At 44.1% G+C, this 21,795-nt stretch overlaps 1 protein-coding gene across 2 annotated transcripts in view; it reads left to right on the forward strand.

The window, feature by feature from the left end:
* PWP1 (PWP1 homolog, endonuclein) overlaps positions 1-21,795 on the forward strand; it is a 460,981-nt gene that overhangs the window by 235,013 nt on the left and 204,173 nt on the right. For both annotated transcript variants that reach the window (XM_078673945.1, XM_078673946.1), the window contains exon 9: positions 4,365-4,461. In XM_078673945.1, coding sequence (XP_078530071.1) covers positions 4,365-4,461 — 97 coding nt within the window. The remainder of the gene's footprint in view (positions 1-4,364; positions 4,462-21,795) is intronic.

Genomic DNA, 21,795 nt, shown 5'->3' on the forward strand with positions numbered 1-21,795 from the left:
TGCCCTGAAACCTAAAAACACCCCTGTACCCCAAAACCCAAACCCTGCCCTGAAACCTAAAAACACCCCTGTACCCCAAAACCCAAACCCTGCCCTGAAACCTAAAAACACCCCTGTACCCCAAAACCCAAACCCTACCCTGAAACCTAAAAACACCCTTGTACCCCAAAACCCAAACCCTACCCTGAAACCTAAAAACACCCCTGTACCCCAAAACCCAAACCCTACCCTGAAACCTAAAAACACCCCTGTACACCTGTACTTATTTTAAAAATTACTTTAATTAATATAATAAATAATAAATTAATAATATTAAAAAACATAAATAAATATATTTAATTATAATTAATATTAATAAAATTAAAAAAAATTAAATACTTACCTATACTTACGATGTAATGCCATGCGTTGTAATAGCATCTGCTATGTAATGCCATGCGTTGTAATGGCATCCGATGTAATGGATCCTGCGTTGTAAAAGTTCCGTTGTAAAAGACTCCCGTTGTAAAAGTTGCGATGTAACGGTGCATCACCGTGGAACGGCGGCGAGGGCGAGGCTGGTCGACCGTAGCTGGCAGCTGGGCGTGTAGAAGGTCAGGCGGTTGTTGAGGTACTTGGGGCCTTGGTCGTGGAGAGCCTTGTGTGCGTGGGTGAGGAGTCTGAACGTGATCCTCTTGCTGACGGGGAGCCAGTGCAGGTCTCTCAGGTGGCCGGAGATGTGGCTGTGACGGGGAATGTCCAGGATGAGTCGTGCAGAGGCGTTCTGGATGCGTTGGAGTATTTTCTGAAGTTTGGCTGTGGTTCCGGCGTAGAGGGTGTTTCCGTAGTCCAGTCGGCTGGTGACGAGTGCCTGGGTGACCGTATTCCTGGATTCGGTGGGGATCCATCGGAAGATCTTTCGGAGCATGCGCAGGGTGTTGAAGCACGATGTTGAGACGGCGTTGACTTGTCCGGTCATCGAGAGGGAGGAGTCCAGGATGAACCCCAGGTTGCGTGCATGGTCCGTTGGCTTGGGAGTGGTGCCCAGGGCAGGGGGCCACCAGGAGTCGTCCCAGGCGGAGGGTGATGACCCCAGGATGAGGACTTCCGTCTTGTCTGAGTTCAGTTTCAGGCGGCTGTTCTTCATCCACTCGGCGACGTCTTTCATCCCTTCGTGTAGGCTGGTTCTGGCGGTGGCTGGGTCGTTGGTGAGGGAGAGGATCAGCTGGGTGTCGTTCTGCGTAGGAGATGATGTTGAGGTTGTGTTGGCGTGCGATGGCTGTGAGGGGGCTCATGTAGACGTTGAATAGGGTGGGGCTGAGTGATGATCCCTGTGGTACGCCTCAGATAACTTCTGTGGCCTCGGATCTGACCGGGGGGAGGCGGACTCTTTGGGTTCTTCCGGCGAGGAACGAGATGATCCACTCCAGTGCCTTCTCTTGGATTCCGACGTTGCTGAGGCGTTGCACTAGGGTGCGGTGGCAGACCGTGTCGAACGCTGCGGAGAGGTCCAGGAGGATGAGGGCCGCTGTTTCCCCGTTGTCGAGCAGGGATCTGATGTCGTCGGTGGCTGCGTTGAGGGCGGTCTCGGTGCTGTGGTTGGCTCGGAAGCCGGACTGCGAGTGGTCGAGGGATCCGTTCGTCTCGAGGAAGGCGGCAAGCTGTCTGTTGACGGTCTTCTCGATAACTTTGGCAGGAAAAGGGAGGAGCAAGATGGGGCGGAAGTTCTTGAGGTCGGTGGGGTCCGCTGTTGGTTTCTTCAGGAGAGTGCCGAGTTCGGCGTGCTTCCAGCTTTCTGGGTAGGTGGCGGTGTTGAAGGAGGCGTTGATGTTGTCCCGGAGATGGGGTGCGATGATGGAGTTGGCCTTGTTGAAGACGTGGTGGGGGCAGGGTCGGTAGGGGATCCGGAGTGGATGGTGTTCATCGTGCGGGTGGTGTTTTCGGTGCTGACCGGGGTCCAGGCGCAGAGGGTGGTGGTGGGGGGCGTTGGTTCGGTGGTTGGGTGCCTGGTTGGTGCGCCGAAGCTGTTGTGTATTTCGGCGATCTTGGGGTGGAAGAACGAGGCGAGTGAGTCGCAGAGGTCTTGCGAGGGAGTGATGTCGTTGTTTCCAGCGCTGGGGTTGGAGAGCTCTTTGACGATGCTGAAGAGTTCCTTGCTGTTGTGGGAGTTGTTGTCCAGTCGTTCTTTGAATGCTGTCTTCTTGGTGGTGTGGATCAGCTGGTGGTGTTTGCGGGTGGCGTGCTTCAGGGCAGTCATGTTGTCTGTGGTCTGTTCGTTGCGCCAGGCTTTCTCGAGGGTGCGGCACCAATTTTAGAAAAATAAGCTTTTTTCAAGATTTATTTTAAGACCCAAGATGCTTGCAAAAAAGTAAGTACGTTTTTCAGGAAAAATACTTTAGACTCTAAAAAGTGGACAATTAGTGTAAAGGTCAGGCTTTGCAATGTTAACCTGTGGGAGAAAAATAAAAATACAGTTTTGCAAGTAAGTACTCGGCTTACAATTTCAGTCTTTGGGGTCAACACCAGGCAGGGTTCAAATCAGTACCAAGTGTGCACCACCAGTGGCACAGATGCGGCAGGGTGCAGAGGTCAAATTAGAGGTCGGACGCCCAATGTCAATCAATGGAAATTGGGGGGACTCGAAGTCGCACTGCTCACAGGGGAGTGAAGCGTGTCAGGGGTTGAGCTCCTGGAGTTAAGGTAAATAGAGGAGGCGGGCCACAAGGCTCCACCAAACTTACACCCTCATTGGCACAGTGGTAGCCAGATACCAATGCAAATCAATTGGGGAGATCGAAGTTGAGGAGAGGCTGCAGGCTCAGACCAGGAAGCCGGACGAAGAAAAAAAATAAACAGCTGCCCAGGTAAGTAGAGATGCTAGGGGACATATCGACACTGTTGGCCGGGCTCCCCCAAACCCTGTGGCTTCAGATGCAGGGGGTCCTTTGGCATCGGAGGCAGTTTCACTCTTCTTCAGGGCAGAGCTCTTTGTCTTTGGAGTTGGTTTCTTCTGGACAGGTCTGCTGTCCACAGGAGATTAGGAGTCTTTGTTGAGGCATGTAGTCCTCTCAGGGCTGTTGAGGTTGCTGGTCTGCGGGGCGAGTCTCTCTTCGTTAGCAGGGTCTTTGAGGGCTGCAGACAGGCCGGTAAGGTTGGGGCCAAGTCAGCTGGTGTCTTCAGTCTCCGTTGCTGCATGACTCTCCAGCGTAGGTCGTTGAAATCTGATTTTATGGTCTGGGAAGCCACCTAAATACTAGATATTGGGTTATCATTCTAGTGAATAATTGATGAAAGCAGATAAAGAAGCATTGCTTATTAGGAGAAGGTGGTAGCAAAATATATTTGAAAGAAGGTTATTCTAGCGTTCAAAGGATTGATGGTAGCAGCAAGTGAGGTAACTCTATTGATATAATATAAAATAGCAGCTGTTGGAAAGATATAAAGAGGTATGTGTGTGATTGAAGGATAGTAAGAGCCTTGATATACAGATATCAGTTAAATGATTAACAATATGTTTGGAAACTCAAAATTGTGACATTGTGAGAAGTTGTAAGTAAACAGCTTCTTCATAAGATAACAGAATATATATGATGGGAAGGGAGGAGACTGTGATTACAGTGTCTAATACTGGATGAACCTTTCTCCGGACGAGAGTGGTGTAATATTCCCTCAAACATGCCTAGGATAATAATGTGTTGGATAAATAATTAATACAATTGGATTTGTAATACCATGCATCATCACTATTGTATGTAATAATTTGTGAAATACATGTTATACAAAGTAGTTTCTAGTTCTTGTAAGTGGCTTTCTTTGAGTTTGGGAGGAATCTGTTGTTTATGTTCTAGCTTCTAGTATAGGCATGGAAACCTAATGAAACCTCTTTATCTCCAACGGCGTATGTTCTCACAATTGCCCTTACTTACTTTGAGTCATGTCAATTTAAACTGGCTAGTTTTTAATGAGCATAGCCCAGGGTCGTTTATCCCTTTTTAGATATTTCAGGTCATCAATAATGACAACTTATCCATGTTAGCGTGTCATTGCACCTTAACATTTAACTTGCAGAGCATAAAATACATTTGATATGTATTTCACTTGTTTGTGCTAGATTGTTTGATTATCTATAGGGATGGGACACAGGAGTGAGCAATGGAAATTCTATACAGTCATTAAGTGGCCTTCGATATCATTTTTCAATCGTTACAGCTCTCAAGAAAACACATGTTGAACAAATGAATGTACCCACAAATTAAGATAATGAGTAACCTGTGATTAAAATTGTATTGTTTACTTCTAAAATGCAGTCCTCTGGAATCTTTTTGTACTTGGCCAAATTGTTTGCTTATTTTATTTCAAAGTCTATTTTGCTTTTTCTGTGTCAGGAATGTATTGGCAAGTGCATCTGCGGATGAAACCATAATTCTTTGGGATCTCGTAAAGGGCAAACCAGCTGCAAACCTTACTTTACATACAGACAAGGTATGTTATCTTTATTATTTATATATTGCTATATGCCACCCTAAGGTTATCTGAAAGCAGTGAAGGGGGTGGGGGGGGCTGAAGAGACAGAAAAAAATGGACTAAGAAAAAACAAAAGAATGAGATAGGGGGATTGAGGACAAATCGAGCTGCTAGTATCTTACCAGACTGAGTAATAGTGTATTGTGGAAAGCCATTTTTAGGCATATGAAAATTGGAGAGTGTGGGAGCAAGAACAGTAATAAGGAGGTGAAGGAAGAACAGAGCGCACATAACTGGATGTCGATTCATTTGTTTTTAGTAACTGTGTTTGTGTAGCATTGGGGCAGCAGGAAGGTTGCTTTAAATTGCTTTTCAATGGATAGAATAACAGATGCCTTGTAAAAGGGTAATTAGTTGGCATAATAATAAATAATAAAAAGTAGACTTGAAAGTCAGATTATCAGCATAAAGGCAAACGTAGGCCCTGTTAAAAGTAGTTGTGTTTTCAGGGATTTCCTTAGTTTGAGGAAGCCATATTTCTTATGATGGGAAGAAGGACGCAAATTTCAAATGGAGGAGCAATGAGCATAAAATTCTGACACCACAGCTTTGGATGGCCAACCTTGAGCCTTTGGCCCCTTAGTAAAGTAGCATCATGTTGATGAGGACGGATTGATAACTCAGCCTTGGCATCTTTCGTAATAAAGCCATGCCCTCCGAGGAAAAATACAACATGGTGGGGAGAAGTACACAAAAGAGAGAAACACCTAGCACAGGAGATATGGGGGATCACAAGAGGGACAGGGAGATAGATGGAATGTCACACACTCTCATGGACTGCTTAATCAAAAAGGAAAAAGTAGTTCTCTAAAAGTGGGCAGTAGATGGGCACAAGTCAGACTACCCAAGAGAATGGTAGAGAGGCTTACGTCCAAGGGTAGGGACAAATGCAAGATTGAACAAGATGAACAAGGCAAGCCATTGAATAAGAAGCATGCAAATGAGCGACAATCAAACCAGCCGATAAACAGCAGCGGGTGTGGTAGAAGTCCACTGTACAATAGATTTTTTTCAATCAGATAGCTGCAATGTCTGATGGGCTCAACTTGAAAAGGGCACTAATTATGTCTCTGATTGCAAATGAAAGCCTAAAAGAATTCTGTTTCTCACAGAAACATGCTTAAAAGAATATTATAATAAATTATTGAATGATATACAAAGGATCTAATTGGCTAAATGTTAGTCTACCGTCCCCCCTGTATGTAATCACTTTTTTTAATTGGTTGGAACACTTAGGGCCTCATTAGGATCGCGGACGGACTTGCGTCCGTCCGCGACCCCAGAGGATGAGGGAACGTCCGCATTGGCTGCGGCGTTCCCTCATGTGCGATTAGGATGTGACCGCCACCCTGGCGGTCACATCCTGGATATTTAACATTGCGGAGGGTGCTGCTTCAAGCAGCACCCGCCGCAATGTTAAAAGTGCATTTTTAACATTTACATGCACAAAGCTGCAGGCACCGCTCGGTGCCTGCTGCTTTGTGCATGTAAATGCTGCGGGGTACCATACGTACCCCCCATGTGCACCCCCCACCCGCCAACACCCTGGGGGCCCGCAACGGGCCCCCAAAATCAAAAGTACACATGCTTTTCCACAGCGGAAAAACCGCCGCGGAAAAGCATGTTTAGAAATGCATCCTAATTCGGCTGGCGGTGTCTGATAGACACTGCCAGCCAAATGAGAGCTTTTCCGCCGCGGTTGTAATCCGACCGCGGCGGAAAAGCGGCGGACAGAAACCAAGACCCACCAGCCATCGTAATGCGGCGGTGGGTCTTTGGTGAGTCCGCAGAGGATTTTCCGCCTCCTCCGGGCCGGAGGTGGCTTCCGCCGGCCCGGAGGAGGCGGAAAATCCTCCATCATAATGAGGCCCTTAATCTTGGTATTTCTAACAACTTATAGTGACTCATTTTTTCTTGTTTACTTTAATACCTGGAAAGAAATGCGGATGAATGTGTGCTCCACTATTTTTCTCCCTCATAGTATATAAGCAAATTATTAAAGGAGCTTTGCTTAATCAGACCATAGTGTGGATATCTTTTGTAGGTTGAAGTAGTCCATGAAAATGGAATGGACTGACCACTTTACCATAATAATAAAGCACAATTAATTTAATGCACATATAATAGAAAAAAACGAAGTTAAATAGATCAGAGCTGGAATTTATTGACTCCCTGTGTCTTTTTTTTTAATGAAACGCTCCTCTGTGCTGCATACTCCATAGCAATGTCTGAGAGGTCTTATAACTATGATGTAATGCTTTAGAACTAAATTAAAGTTCTAATTGTTAAACTGAACTTGATAGCTCCACGAAAGAAAGAATTATTAACTCTAAGTGTAACTTGAGACTTCCTGTGTAAATTTTATGAGTAGTCTGATAAAATATACTCAAGGACTGCTTAAGTATACCTATGCTATCAGAGTGGCAAAAAAAGTTACAGTTTTGCTATGTTTGCAAAACATTGTCACCTAAAAAGAAATCTTTGCTACTGTTGAATTATCTGATAGTGCATGTGACAAACTCACTGCTTCCCAACATCTAACTTACAAAGATGCATTTTATTTCCATGAGAATAGGGCAAAAACATCAGAGATATTAATCTGCCTGAAATCTCAAGTACAGATAACATTCTAGCTGGCTTAGTTACTTCAAGGGGGGAAACAAGCCCTGCTCTCAACCAAGGGAGGCATGCTCTGTGATAATACCTTTAGTAACAGAGATAATAATTTCCACTCTTTAATCGATTACCCTCCCTAAACAGTTAAAGAAAACCACAGATTGCTGTTCTTTAAAAAAGCCTGGCCTTCATACAGAAAACCAGTCAAACTATCAGCATATTGCCTGACTCCTCTGCTTGTCAAATCTGTTGGAGAGAGGACAACTCCAAGACTTAGTTAAATTGAATGACCTTTGAGACAAGTTCCAAGCTGGATTTGACCCAGGATTAGGAATGCTGGTGGCCAGTGACCTTAGAGTGGTGCAAGCAAGGAATGGTTGTTGGGGCAGTTGTACCATGCCTTCTTAGCCGTCTTTGTTACCATTGATCACCTTGTTGTGATACATCAGCCAGAATAAGTGGGTATAATGAGGTGTACTTTACCATAGATCACTTTTTAGCTGACTACAGCCAAGTGATCTAGCTCAGTCCTTTCAACTCGGATGATAAAGATTGAAATTGGAATATTCTCCTTTTTGTACCTTATCTTATACTGACCACGCACATCCTTACTTCATGAGCTCCAGGTTATCACCTACATGTATGCTGATGATATGCAGTTGGTGATAAATCTGAAAATCAAAATACTGGTGATGGGGACATTCAAGAATATTATGCATTATAATTCAGAAATTATGCCATTACATTCCAAAATCACTCTTTCAGCAGCCTCTCTCTGACCAGCCTTTCTCAGCAGTTGCCCTGCTCCAAGGGAATTAGTCAGAGAACTAGATATCCCAAAGGCTGCCAATTTAGCTTTAGATGCTCAAATTCGAGCTATAACTAAAACTTGCCATTCTGTACACTTATACACATTTTCCCTTTCTTAACATTGTTCAATAAGTTACAGTGGTAAATGTATTTACTCACTCCAGATTGGAGTTTTGTAACGTGTACTGCCTAGTGCTACCAAAGAAAAATATTGCTGCTTTTCAATTAATTCAGAATTTCAGTAATTCATTTTTAATCGGCATAAGTTGGACAGTATTTCACCATATCTCAAACAGCTACCCTGGATGACAGTCCATAAGCATGTGCAATTCAAAGTGCTCTGTATCATGGATAAGATCTTAACCATCTTGGGCCCACTTCTACATATGCAATTTGCAAAATACTCTCCTTCCTGAGTACTGTGTTCTCAATACCATGCCCTTTTTACCTTTCCAAAATTCAGGTGTAAGAATTTTGGCTGGAGTCCTTCAAATGACTGCTATTGACTGCCGCAGAGGTGTGGAGGTAGCTCCCACTCTCTTCCTGCCTCTGAGTCAGTGCTAAAAAGCTTTAGAAAAAAGAAACCTAGTACATCATAATACTTTTACTACTGACCTGTGGAGGCTCTGCCCTATCTTGTAGTCATTTTACATCCAGATTACATATGTAACCTAAGAACTATCCTTTAACAATCCCGCGGTGCTACATAATTTTTCATTTCATCACACCTCTTCTCCAGGAAGACAGGACAAGGCAGCAATGAAGAAACAACCCAATCAATGCTGCATTTTTTCCAATGGTGAGCTGGTGACATAGAAGAAGGAAACAGATCCCCATTCTCATCCTTTATGGGAGAGGGGAACCTTGTTCTCTATGAAGATACAGATTATTTACTCCCAGATGATGCCCTTCCTCTTCTTCAGACATATAAGGGCCGTCTGCTAAATCTTCAGAGTACCTGACTCATAGAATTTCACCAGCAGACCGCAGTGTCTCATCCATGAGGTCACCACCATAGCTGCAAGGAAGCTTACCATAGGGGCTTTTGTACCAGTGTACAAATCCTCGATTATGTTTTTTACACATTGCCATCAAAACCACAGGCCAGACTCCTAGTGGCTCTGGTGCCAGGCCTCGTGGAGCCAGCGATGTACGCCTTCCTAACTTCCAGAGATGTACGCCTTCCTAACTTCCAGAGATGTACGCCTTCCTAACTTCAATCTCAATCACGCTAGTGGATAAATGATATGAACCTCGTCCACCTTATTCTCCTGTTGTGTCAGCAGATAGAAAGTTCTATACTTTATCTGTATCTCTACAACTCCTCCAGAAAAGGGGAGTAAACATAAAGCTGTGAAAGTCTACACCTCATCAGTTACTTTCTCAGCTCTTTAAATAGCCTTAGTGGTCAGTTACAATAGAGAATTATAGAGTGGCCAGAGTGTCCTGGCCACTCGAACATTCACCATAGCTATACCATGAGATGTTCATTAAGGTTTATAGCTGTTGTTCTTAACATGTGATTCGGGGTGTCGGGGGCAGGGAGGTGCATGAGAACTACTTAGGAAGTAAAACATATTAATAAAGTGTATATAAATAAAAAAGCAAAATATACAGTTGAAAATTATAAACCATTTTATAAATATGAAGGAATTTGAAACTAGAAGCTGCAATTTAAGGTAGTATGATTCATGGAAGCAGAGCAAGTGCATCATGGATCAATAGTGGCCTCAATTGAATTTAGAAAAGCTCCAACCTTCCTTGGAAAGCCCTGGTCATTTGAAATGACAATTCTCTTTTATCTTTTGATGTGGTGCTTGCTATTGTGCATCAAATGCTAGTTGGACTTTAGCATTTCCGATGTGGTGTGTTTTATTTTTAACAAGGTGCTGAACACAGTGAAGTCTGCTTACAAAATATGATTACATTCTGTGCCTTTTTACCTCTGAAGGTCTCGTAAACATCACACCTGAAACATCTGGTTCAAGAAGCAAAAACTCTTTAAGGGGAATATTGAAAATGTTACCTACATGGAGAAAAATTTGGGAATTTACTCTTGCTATTTCTTGGTCCCGAAAAAGGGTCAGAGTTGAGAGTAGTTTTGCCAACTTTTGGACTAAAACTTGCCCTCAAGTGGTTAAAAAGGGAAAGGTTCAGCATGCTGACATTTCTCACATTTCCCACGCTTTCACATGATGGACTGGATGGCAATTCAAAGTGTGCCCTGCAAGATGCCTTACATATTCGTGTCTGGGAAGCACATCGGAAGTATCTTTGGTTTCAAGACTTGTCACCAATATCGAGTTATCTCTTTAAGCTTGAATTTGGCACCCAGACGTTTTTCTCCTAGGAATATCACAGTGATGGCTGCATCTCTGTGAAGGAAGGTAATATTCGTCTATTGATACCTGGGTGAATGGCTGGTGAAAGCCAATACTGCAACAAAACTCCAGTAAGACATTTCTTCTCTCTGAGTTCGTTACCCAGATCAACTTGACAAATTGTATGTGCACCTAATGCAAAAATTCACTATTGCGGAGCAACAATAGAGACAGGGTAAGCAAGAATGTTTCCTTCAGACAGGAGGACTATCATCTATATTGTTAAAGAATCTCTTTTGTTGCAGCCTCATCATTAACATAAGCCTAATCTCTACTGGGCAGCATGGCCTTGAGCATTCTTCTTGGACTCCGTGTAAGGCTTCATCTATGTCTACTACAAGAATGCCACAGAAACCAGTGATGTCAGAAGAATGTAGATTGAGAACAAAAGATAACACTATCCCATTGTTATGTTATGTTATGTTATGTTATGTTATGTTACGTCTATTTATTGTGCGCACAGCGACTCCAGCCAAGGAGCGTCCCGGCGCAATTGTGCCACTCAGTCTTTTGCATGGTAGTGCAAGAAAGAGAACTTACCTCAGGGTGCCATTTCAAAAACCTCCACTTCTGTCTGAGTCGTTTTCGACTCAACATTGGATGTCTGGGCAGGTCACATTGATAACTCTTCTCAAGGCAGATTGTGACTGATAGCGAACATTCTAAACTGAGAGCTGTTCACCTAGCTTTGAAGTCCTCCCTTCCTTCATTTCTGCATCAGCAATTCTGATCCTAACAGACAACATGACTTCTATGTGCTATAACAACAAGTAGGAGGAAACAAAATCAAGAGATCTGTCAAAAGAAGCTCAGTTGATATGGAAATAAGCATATGTAAGGAAAAAGCACTTGAAAGCAGACACGCTCAGCTGACATTGTGTTCAAACTACATTAGATTGTTTGATCGCAACATCCTAACAGACATATTTTGCAAATGGCTACTCCTTAGATCAGCTTTTTTGTAACAGTATAAAAGTCAAAATGCCACTCATTTGTGTCCAGGTGGCCAAAGCCCCATTCAAATTGTGGTAAATAAATAAATAATACCCTATTTTTGACTAGACTTATAGCATAACAGATAGCTCAATAAAATAAGAGTCAAGATTCGAGGTAGTAGGAGTTTCTGCAGGTTTATTACAGCATAAGGACAGGATCAGGACAACCTGCATGGGAATAGGACAATAAGGCCCGGCAGCTGCCGGGGCTGGGTCTGGGATGAGCGCGCTAACATTCAATAAACAAAACATTGACTTATATACATAGCGCAAACACATAGCATTACATTGCAGTAGGCGTAGCGGTGGGGGGAGCAGAAGGCGTGACGCGTAGCAGTCGCGAGAGATAACAGTAAAAGTAGGTGTAACTGGGTGTAACTGGGCGTATACATAGACATGTGGTGCAAACGTAACAGAATATGTCATGAATGGGCGGAAACTTTGGAGGGGGCTACCTAAGGAGCCGGGACCTCTAACCTAATGGTGCGCGAAAACTGGCAATGAGGTGTTACTAGGAGAAGCTGGGGGCTATGAACTCTGTGCTAGGAGCAGAGACTAGAGTCTGAAGGGTCGGAGCGACATGTACCTAAACCCTATCTGGTATCTGATGTTTAGGGAACATGTTGATATAAACTAGAAGTCATGAGGGGAGAAGCTAACTTGATTCTAAGACTGGACCATGCATTATTCTACATGTAGTGCGTGATGAAGAATATTAAATGACCATTAAATACAGTATTTCTCTAACATGGAGACGAGAAGGCTAGACAATGACGGAAACTATTGATGCAGAAATCTGTAGCTTAGGAATGCAGAGGAGGAGGACTGAACTGATAACTGGAACTATAACATACTTTTGGCAGACTCAGAGGCAGAGCCAAGCTGCACCGGGCACTGCGAGGCAGGAAATAAGTGAAGGGTCGAGGATACAGGTGGGGGCTGTATCGCTCCTCAGCGAGGCTTTCAGGAGACAGGAGCTGAATCCAGGGTCCGGGCCTTTTTGAGGCCTAGAAACGGGGATTTTATAATGGAATAACGTGCACACTAAGAAACGTGGCAACATTACTTTACATAGGCCTGATATTCGTAGTATTCACGAGGACTGGAAAATAGCATACTAGAGGTGGACACAACTGGAATTGCGTCATTAATCAGGCATGGGGAATAACATATGCATATTGGTCATGCACACATAACATATGATGGATGAAGCGTAGGGACACAGAACATGGCAAAATTTACTTTTCCACATTCCCTCCTTGTCACTACGTTTCCATCAGGAAACATCAATTTTCATGATACCATCTATCATTTCATACAGTACCATTTGCTCGTCTCGAATTGTCTTGGAACGGGATTTAGAACGGGGCTTGGGACTAGGAATACAAGAGGTAGCACACATGCTGCAAATCGCAGGGCCACATTGTATACAGAGGCAGCAGCTAAATATAATCGCTACTGCAATACCTAAAAAGGACAGGACTTTCCATCCCCATGCGGAAATTATATTCCAGAACCAACCGGACCATGTCCAGGTGCCTGGATCTTGATGTAACAGATGGGCAATTTTATGGAGTCTGGTTATAGCTGAATAAACAGACGGCGCGTTATTTGGAATGAAAATGCAGCAACTAGATCCGATGACTCTACAGGCCCCGCCCCTATCGGCCAGTATGACGTCAAGGACGAGACGATTTTGCAAAACGACAAATCTCATAGCAGATTGTTCTTCGGTTAGGTTACCTAGAGCAGAGGCAGTCTCATTAACTACAGCTTCAAGGGTTCTTGTTAACCTACGGATCAGTTTACTATTCTGGACAGGTCCTACAAAGAAGAAGAAACCTTTATTGAAATCTGTATACTGTTCTAGAGTAGTTTCAGTATAATCGACAATTGGGGACTCCCTTCTATGTCTAATGTGTACTAGATGTGTGTTTCTGTGATAATCAGATGGGGCTAGGAAAACAGGTGGCAGTAGGAAGGCAATGTAACAGGTTCCCTCCCAATCGAGGGGCAGACGGACATATGCAGTTTGACCACAAATAAAATAAGAATGACGTGAAGCTTTGAAAACAGATTTCCCACTGTCACTATATTTGACAACAGTAGTACATTCACTATGACCTATGCGTACAGAACCATAACTACGGACACATAATTCGCCTTTGACAGGTAGTACTGAAATAGCAGGTAAGTCTGGAGTAGTATCAGACTGAACATTCAGGACCATGAAATTCGACGAATAATTACCTAAATTATATACTTCATTTTCTAGATCTAAACCTGTTCTGTGGGGGAGACCTTGCTTGTCTGGAAAACATGTACTGTTAAGAAAAGACATATCTGTTGAGGATGACGTTAACGTGGACCATGCTCCACACGAACCATTGTGTGAGAATGGATAAGGAAAGAGTGGCAGAACTCCCTTCGGTGTCTGAAAAGGGGGGAGTCGACCACACACCCAACAATTAGTGGCATTGCTGGTCTGGTGTGAATAATGTAACATACGGATAAATGTGTTGTTGCGCATAGCGAGGCGGTAAGAATATTCGTGAGGAGGCAGATCACTAAACGTGTGCTCTACTGTAGTATTAGCAGACATATTAGCATGAGGAACTGGAAAACACAGGAAAAGTGCGTAACTAGTGCAGGAAATCATTATGCTGAGAAATAATATGAAACTCAGAAAAACGATACATTTGATTGAACTTTGACTGACTCTCTCACTATGGGGGTCTATTTTATACATGTCAGAAACAATTTAACCGTTTCACCTAGGGGAGGACTTATACAATCAAACTGACTGACTTATTTTACTAGACCTTAATTTGAGCTTATACTCCTGCTGCGGAGTTTTCTCTAACAAGGGAGGGGTTGTAATAATGTCTTGTGCGGGACAGTCCTTTAAAACAATGTTCTGGTAGTCCTTCGAATCCTGGAAATCCTTGGAAATGTTCTTGGAGACTGGTTTCAGTCCTTTAAAAAGTTTTACATGAGAAAGATGGACCCACCCCTTCCTGCCTTCCAACTTGACGGCAGTTCGGGTGGTCAAGAGGACCTGGCGTGGCTCCTTCCAACGTGGTTCCAGCGGACTTGATCTGTCAAAATTTCTGATCATCACAAGGGAGCCTGGAACGATCTCGTGCGGTGCCACCTCGGTATTGTCTGGAAATGCGGCAGCAACCTGTGAACGACATGAGTTGAGGGCAGACATCAAGGAAGCTAGGTAATCTGTCAGCATATTACATGAAACATCGGTAATACTTCGGGGTCTAGGAGTACCCCACATGTTAGGGGGGCGGCCGAATACGACCTCATACGGGGACAGACCTGATCTGGAATGTGCGACCATACGCATATAAAAGAAAGCGACTGGCAGAGCTATTAACCAGTCCACACCTTTGTCTTTACAGACTTTTGCAATACGGATTTTCAGGGTCTGATTATGCCTTTCGACTAGTCCAGCTGCTTCAGGATGGCGTACACAATGAAACTTCCACTGGTACCCTAACAACAGGGAAACGTGTTTCATGAGTTCGGATGAGAATGGCTGGCCGTTATCAGAATATACGACTCTAGGGAGTCCGTATCTAGGGAAAAATTCACGAACCAACTGCTTGGCAGTGGTCGCGGCTGTGTAATCTGGGACTGGATATGCTTCTGTCCACCTGGACAAAGCGCATACAACTACAAGGACATACTTGAAACCTCGACATCGCTCCATCTGAATATAATCCATCTGGAGGACCTCAAAAGGGTGGTCAGGGGGCTGGAAACCACCTTGTTCCACCGGGACACTTTTACCTGGATTAAACTGACAACATATCATACAGGTACGGACTTTCTGCTTGGCTGCAGCTCGTAAATGCTTGTTGAACCAAATGTTCTGGATACTGTCTAACATAGCTTTTTCTCCTAAATGGGCTGGACTATGTGCGGTATTGATAATGACTTGAACCATAGAATCGGGGAGAAACCATGTGGCTCTACCCTTCGTTAACCATCCTTGATCTGTCTGGACCCCTCCTTGTTCGGACCATTTCTTGATTTCATCGGGGGTAGCATGTAACTGAATATCTATGACATCTTGTGTAGGGTCCTTAACTGTCATGCATGTAATCAGATCTGGAGTATGTGTCATATTAACTGGAATGTCTGGAGTCTGTGCTGTAAGCTTGGCTGTGCGGTCTGCTAGATCATTACCTTGGGAAATAATGTCTGTAACTTTCGTATGTGCTTTGCATTTCATAATAGCAATAGATGTCGGTAAATGTATGGCATCTAACAGGGCTTGAATAAGGAGACCATGCTGAATCTTGGTTCCATGAGAAGTCATGAAACCTCTCTCCTGCCAGAGCACTCCGAAGTCATGTACAACTCCGAATGCGTAACGTGAATCTGTGTAAACATTGACTTTCAGGTTCTTGGCATGTATACAGGCTTGTGTCAGAGCGACTAGCTCTGCTGCTTGAGCGGACAGGGTATCAATACGGTGTGTTTCAATAACTTCAGTGTCAGTAGTCACTGCATACGCGGCGACTAGTTCTCCTGTACTAGTTCTCATACATGAACCATCTACATAAAGTGTCAGGTCGGGATCTGGTAACGGAATGTCTGTCAGGTCTTGTCTTGGCTTTGTCGTAATGTTAACTACTTCCACACAGTCATGTGGGTCTGGATTTGAATTTACTGATGGTAACAGTGTAGCAGGATTTAGAACGTTGCAGCGTCTAATTTCTATGTGTGGCTGGAACAGTGTCAATTCATAACCTGTTAAACGTGCAATTGTCAAGTGCTGTGTTTGTGTTCGGTTTAAAAGAACTTCTACTGAATGTGGGACTTGTACTGTCAGGGAATGTCCTAAGACTATGGAATCACTTTGTCTGATAGCTAGTGCTGTGGCTGCAACTGACTTGAGGCACGCAGGCAACGCCTGGGCGACTGGATCTAATGTGCTCGAAAAATAAGCACAGGGCTTGTATTGACCTGCTTGATCTTGTGTAAGAACAGATAATGCTGTACCTTCCCGTTCAGTAACGAAAAGTGAAAAAGGCTTACTGTAGTTCGGTGTAGCTAGAACTGGAGCTTGACATAGGGCTTTCTTTAACTCGTTAAAACTAAGTGTATGTTCAGATGTCCAAGGGAGGACAGTCGATACGGCTGCCTCCTGTGTCGTTAACTGTATCAATGGCTTGGCTAGAAATGCATACTGGGGAATCCATTGTCTACAATAAGAAGTAAGGCCGATAAAAGCACGTACCTCCTTCTGGGTTCTGGGCTGGGGAAGACTCGCTATTAACTGGATACGGTCTGGTGTCAACTGCCTACCCCTCTTGGACAGCAAGTCTCCTAAGTATACCACTTGCTGGACACAGAATTGAAGCTTCGAAGGTGACACCTTGTGTCCCATCTCGGCTAGAAAATACAAAACTGTAAGGGATGCTCGCTCGCAAGCACGTTCAGAACGGGCTGTGATCAGTAGATCATCGACATACTGGAGCAGGGCAGTGTCAGTTGGCATGTGAATGTTGTCTAGTTGTCTCTTAAGTGCTTGACTATAAATACTAGGACTTTCTGTGAAACCTTGAGAAGCGCGTGTGAACATATAGCTCCTTCCATTTAAACAAAATCCAAAAAGAAACTGGCTGTCTGGATGAATTGGAACACTAAAAAATGCATTCTTGAGGTCTATGACAGTGAAAAACATGGCTTCGGAATCAATGGCTGTTAACAGGGAAGAAATGTCTGGAACAACTGGGTACTGAGGAATAATACATTTGTTAAGCTCTCGTAAATCAATCACTAATCGATATACTGGGGGTGCATTCGGATCAGTACGTTTCATGACTGGAATGATCGGAGAATTGCATACATTGGAGTCAGTTTCTACAACTACTCCTTGAGCCATGAGCTCGTCAATAATGTTGGATAAGGCTGCTACAGCCTCGGGTGGCAATCTGTACTGTCTGATTCGGGGTAACACTACACCTGGTTTGAGAGTCACACGATGGGGTGTGATTTGCATGTAACCTACATCAGTTGGACCTTGCGCCCATAAATGCTGTGGAACATTAGACAATCTTGAATCAAAATCTCGTAATACATAGTGACCCTTAAAGTCACGTAGGAACAGACGTATTCCCTCTGGGGAACAGCAAATAACTGCACCTAACTCTTTCAGTGTCTTAATACCTAATAGATTTTCTGGACATGACTTAGTAAGTAACAGATCAGTAGTACGGGACAATGGACCTACTTCTAGAGTAACTGGCTTAGATATTTCATTAACTATTGGTTTTCCTGAAAATCCAAGGGAAACATTTCTTGAGCCTGAGAGCGGAGCCCCTGGAACTTCGGCATGACTAATTGTGGTCCTACTTGCCCCTGTATCGATCAAAAACTTTCTGTCTTTCCCTAATACTTGACTGTGAACATAGGGACCTTCTTGATCTACAGGTATCTCGATGAGAGGCAAGCCTACCTCCCTCTCTAGGCTGTTTCATGAATATGACTGGTACTCTGGATACTCGGACTGTGCATACTGGTACATCTGTGATGTAACGTGCTGTGTTGCAGCAATGGGCTGCGGTACTGTAACGGTCTGTTGTGCATTCTGTAGTTGAGGAATCTGTGAAACTTGTTCTTGTCTAGGCGGACGTGGTCTTTCTTTAGTCTTACCAGTAGCTATATTATGTTTCAGAACTGCACACTCGTTTATAAAATGACCTGGCTGTTTACAATAATTGCAGTTCCCTTTAACGGGAGCTGCAGGATGACTGGCTTGATTCGGACCCCTCTTCTGACTGTCTTGAGGAACAGATTGTGCAACTAGCACTTTCATTTTCGTGTCTTTCATACGTTTTCTCTCGTGCTCTTGCTCTTCCCTGATTCTATTCTGGTGGTACTGGAGCATCTGGAGCATCTGGGACGGAGTATTAGCTTGCCAGGTGCTTTCGACTTTCAAAACTCGGTTTTTAATTTGTGGACTTGAATTCTCGACTAATTTAGTAACGAAAAGGTGAGGGTATGACTCACTACTTGTCTTGAGACCACTGTTGATACTGAAACATTTCTCAAATCTAGAATAAAAATCACTAATATCCTCGTCTTGTTTCTGTTTACAGGCTGAGATTGCATCCCAGTCTTCTTTCCTTGTTGTCAATAATCTGGGTAAAACTTGAATCAATAATTCTGGTAATTCTTTACATTTATCTCCAAGACCGGTACCTGGTACTCGTGCCTTGTCTTCAGCTTCTAGAGCTGCCCAATCGATCTTTTTCTCTCCCACCTCCCATTCTTTTTCCTTTAACTTTTCATACACCCCTGCGGGTAACAGGACCTTTAACATTTTAATGATATCTGGGTACGTGTATTCTCCCATACGGAGCATGTCTTTTAATTCTCTATGGAACCCTGCTGGATCTTTGTCATGACAGGGAATTAATTTCTTCATTTCAAGAAGTTCCATCTTTGATATTGGAGTGTATACAAACACTCGTTGCATTACGCCACCCGCCCCTTGGACTGGGTGGACTTCTCGTAACGGATTCTGTCTGTCTATGTAGAATGATTTACTTTCTGGGGGTGAGACATGAACAAAATGCGGGTTCAAAAACGTTCTATACTTGTGACGCTGTTCTAGAATGACACTAATTAAATCGGTACCTAGACCTCTCCATCTATACTGGAGTAACTCGTTCAGGATATCATGTAACGGACCTGGATCAGAATGTTGACCCTCGTACAGAGTAATGAGGTGCTGGATCATATACATACCCACCAGTCGTTGCTCGGCTGGGGGCAATTTCAGAAACATTTGTGCCACTATTTCGTCTGGAAAAGTGGTAGAATCAGTAATCCATCGGACTGCTGATCGGGCTAGTTCTTGTTCATGCATAGTACTTAGTTCACTGTAACCGACTCGTGATTTCAGAATGTGATCGGTAGCTTGAAATACTTGTTCTAGGGAACCTTGTTCTGGTGCTAGATGTTGAAAAATAGACTTGGGTTCTAGACGTAAATGGCGATCTGGAAATCTGGATTTTCCTACATACGCTATTCTGGCGGGATTCTCGTTCTCTTCCTCTTCAGGATCAGAGATACTTTCTTTCTCGCTTACTTGTGCTGCTTTACGCTGGTCGTGTAACCTTATTATTTCTTTACGAATTTTCTTGTACATACTCTCCATGGCACTGACGGTCTTGTGCTTACCCTCGGCTATATTATCACTCCACCTTGTCAGGATTCTCATTTCGGCGGGATCTTTAGACGGGTAATCTTGTTCTCTTATTAAACAATTGATCAGGAACTTTAATATCATGAGCTGAATCTCGGCTTTCCTTTGAGACATAATCTCGCCAATACTTTCTGGATCATCCCCTGTACGGATGAAACGATATATTCTGTCTAGATCTTCTTTCATATTCGGTAAGGTGACTAGATACTCGGTCACTCTCCTTACACGTAAGGAATATAAAACCATAGTATATTCGCCTGGAACTGGATCATAGACACATTCGTTAAGTGCTTGCCTGATTTCTGTGACAGACTTATTACTTTTAGGAGTACGCTGTGATGCTTGAGCATGTAATTCGAGTGCTGATAAACGCTTGTGTGGCGGCGGGGTTTGAGGAGTAGCTCCTCCTGCGGCCCCTAGACTGGAGTCGTCTACTGAGGCTCTACGTCCTGGCAGAGTGGGAAATGGAACTGTAGGCTGGACCGGGGGCACCGTAACAGGTACTCCGGTGTCTGGAGAAGCGGGAAGTGCCTGATTTACAGGGACTGGCGGAGCACGAACAGGATTTGCATATTCGGGAACTGTGTCGTCCAAATAGGACGAAATAAAAATATCAGCTGCGGTCGGTTTGTGACGTAGCTTGGTCGGAACTAATGGCGGCGGGAAATTACTGGATGCCTCTGGGGTCGCTTTTGGCAGGCCCTCGGCAAGAAGAGGATACATACCCTTAATAAGGGCATGCCTCTGTCTGTCTGACTGTTCGGCTTTGACTTGTTCACCTATCTCGATTAATTCTCTTTCTTGGGCTCGTTCTTGGGATTCTCTACTTAACTCTGACTTTCTGACTTCCTTTTCCGTTCTTTTATGAGCTTCCTTGCGCCATAACTCGATGGCATCTTTCTGTGACTGTCTGGCTTTCTTTTTCCATAATGCTTCTTCTACTCGCATGATACATTCGGCATCCCATGTACCCGATACGGGCCATCTATACTTTTCTTCTAACTGTTTGGTATACTCTACCCATAAATCTAGATACATTATGGCGCTTATGCCATGTTTCTGATACATAAAATGACCTGGACTGTCCCTAGGCGGGACAGGAACTGCTTCCTCTAACAGACCCTTTCTAGTTTTTAACTGACGTAACTTGGAAAAGAGCGGCATTCTAAACTTGAATCGGAACACAATACAATACACGAAAAACAATAACAATTGGGAAAACAATTCAGGCATACCACGACATTGGAAATACATTAAACAATATCATAACATAACAGTTCGAACAGAATACTACCTGAAAATACTGAAAACAGAAACAGAACAGAATTCTCGAGAACGGAACAGACTAGAGTTACTGGATGCACTGCTGTAACAGTACGGAACATACCGGTCCCACAAAGGAACGCATCAAGACCCGTATCCACCTAGGTGAACACTTCGTTTGTGGGCTTGGGTACCACCAACCCACGGACCAGGAGTCAATTTAGATTGGTCCTGTCTAGATACTACCCCAGCAATGGTACTCACCGGGCAGCACGGAACGGAAAGCCTCGAACGGGACTGGACTACGACGGACTTCGGACTTCGGACTTCAGTTACGGGTGGGCCTCCGGATACCTCGGACCTTGGACTCTCGGCTTGGGCTCTGGTCGGGACTCGCCGCGTTCCTCCACCGTCTCGTTTGGATGCTGGACCGCCTCCTCCGTCTCCTCCGTGGGCCTGAGGGATACTTGGAGCAGAAATATCTGCCAGTGCACGGTATGGTTCCGTCACGACTGCAGAGGGTCAGGGGGTCGGCGTGGCTTCACCGACGCGTGGGGAAAGGGCAAGTCCCTATTCGGGCGCCATTATGTGGTAAATAAATAAATAATACCCTATTTTTGACTAGACTTATAGCATAACAGATAGCTCAATAAAATAAGAGTCAAGATTCGAGGTAGTAGGAGTTTCTGCAGGTTTATTACAGCATAAGGACAGGATCAGGACAACCTGCATGGGAATAGGACAATAAGGCCCGGCAGCTGCCGGGGCTGGGTCTGGGATGAGCGCGCTAACATTCAATAAACAAAACATTGACTTATATACATAGCGCAAACACATAGCATTACATTGCAGTAGGCGTAGCGGTGGGGGGAGCAGAAGGCGTGACGCGTAGCAGTCGCGAGAGATAACAGTAAAAGTAGGTGTAACTGGGTGTAACTGGGCGTATACATAGACATGTGGTGCAAACGTAACAGAATATGTCATGAATGGG

The sequence above is a fragment of the Lissotriton helveticus genome, chromosome 1_1 (assembly GCF_964261635.1).
Source record: "Lissotriton helveticus chromosome 1_1, aLisHel1.1, whole genome shotgun sequence".
Lineage (NCBI taxonomy): Eukaryota > Metazoa > Chordata > Amphibia > Caudata > Salamandridae > Lissotriton > Lissotriton helveticus.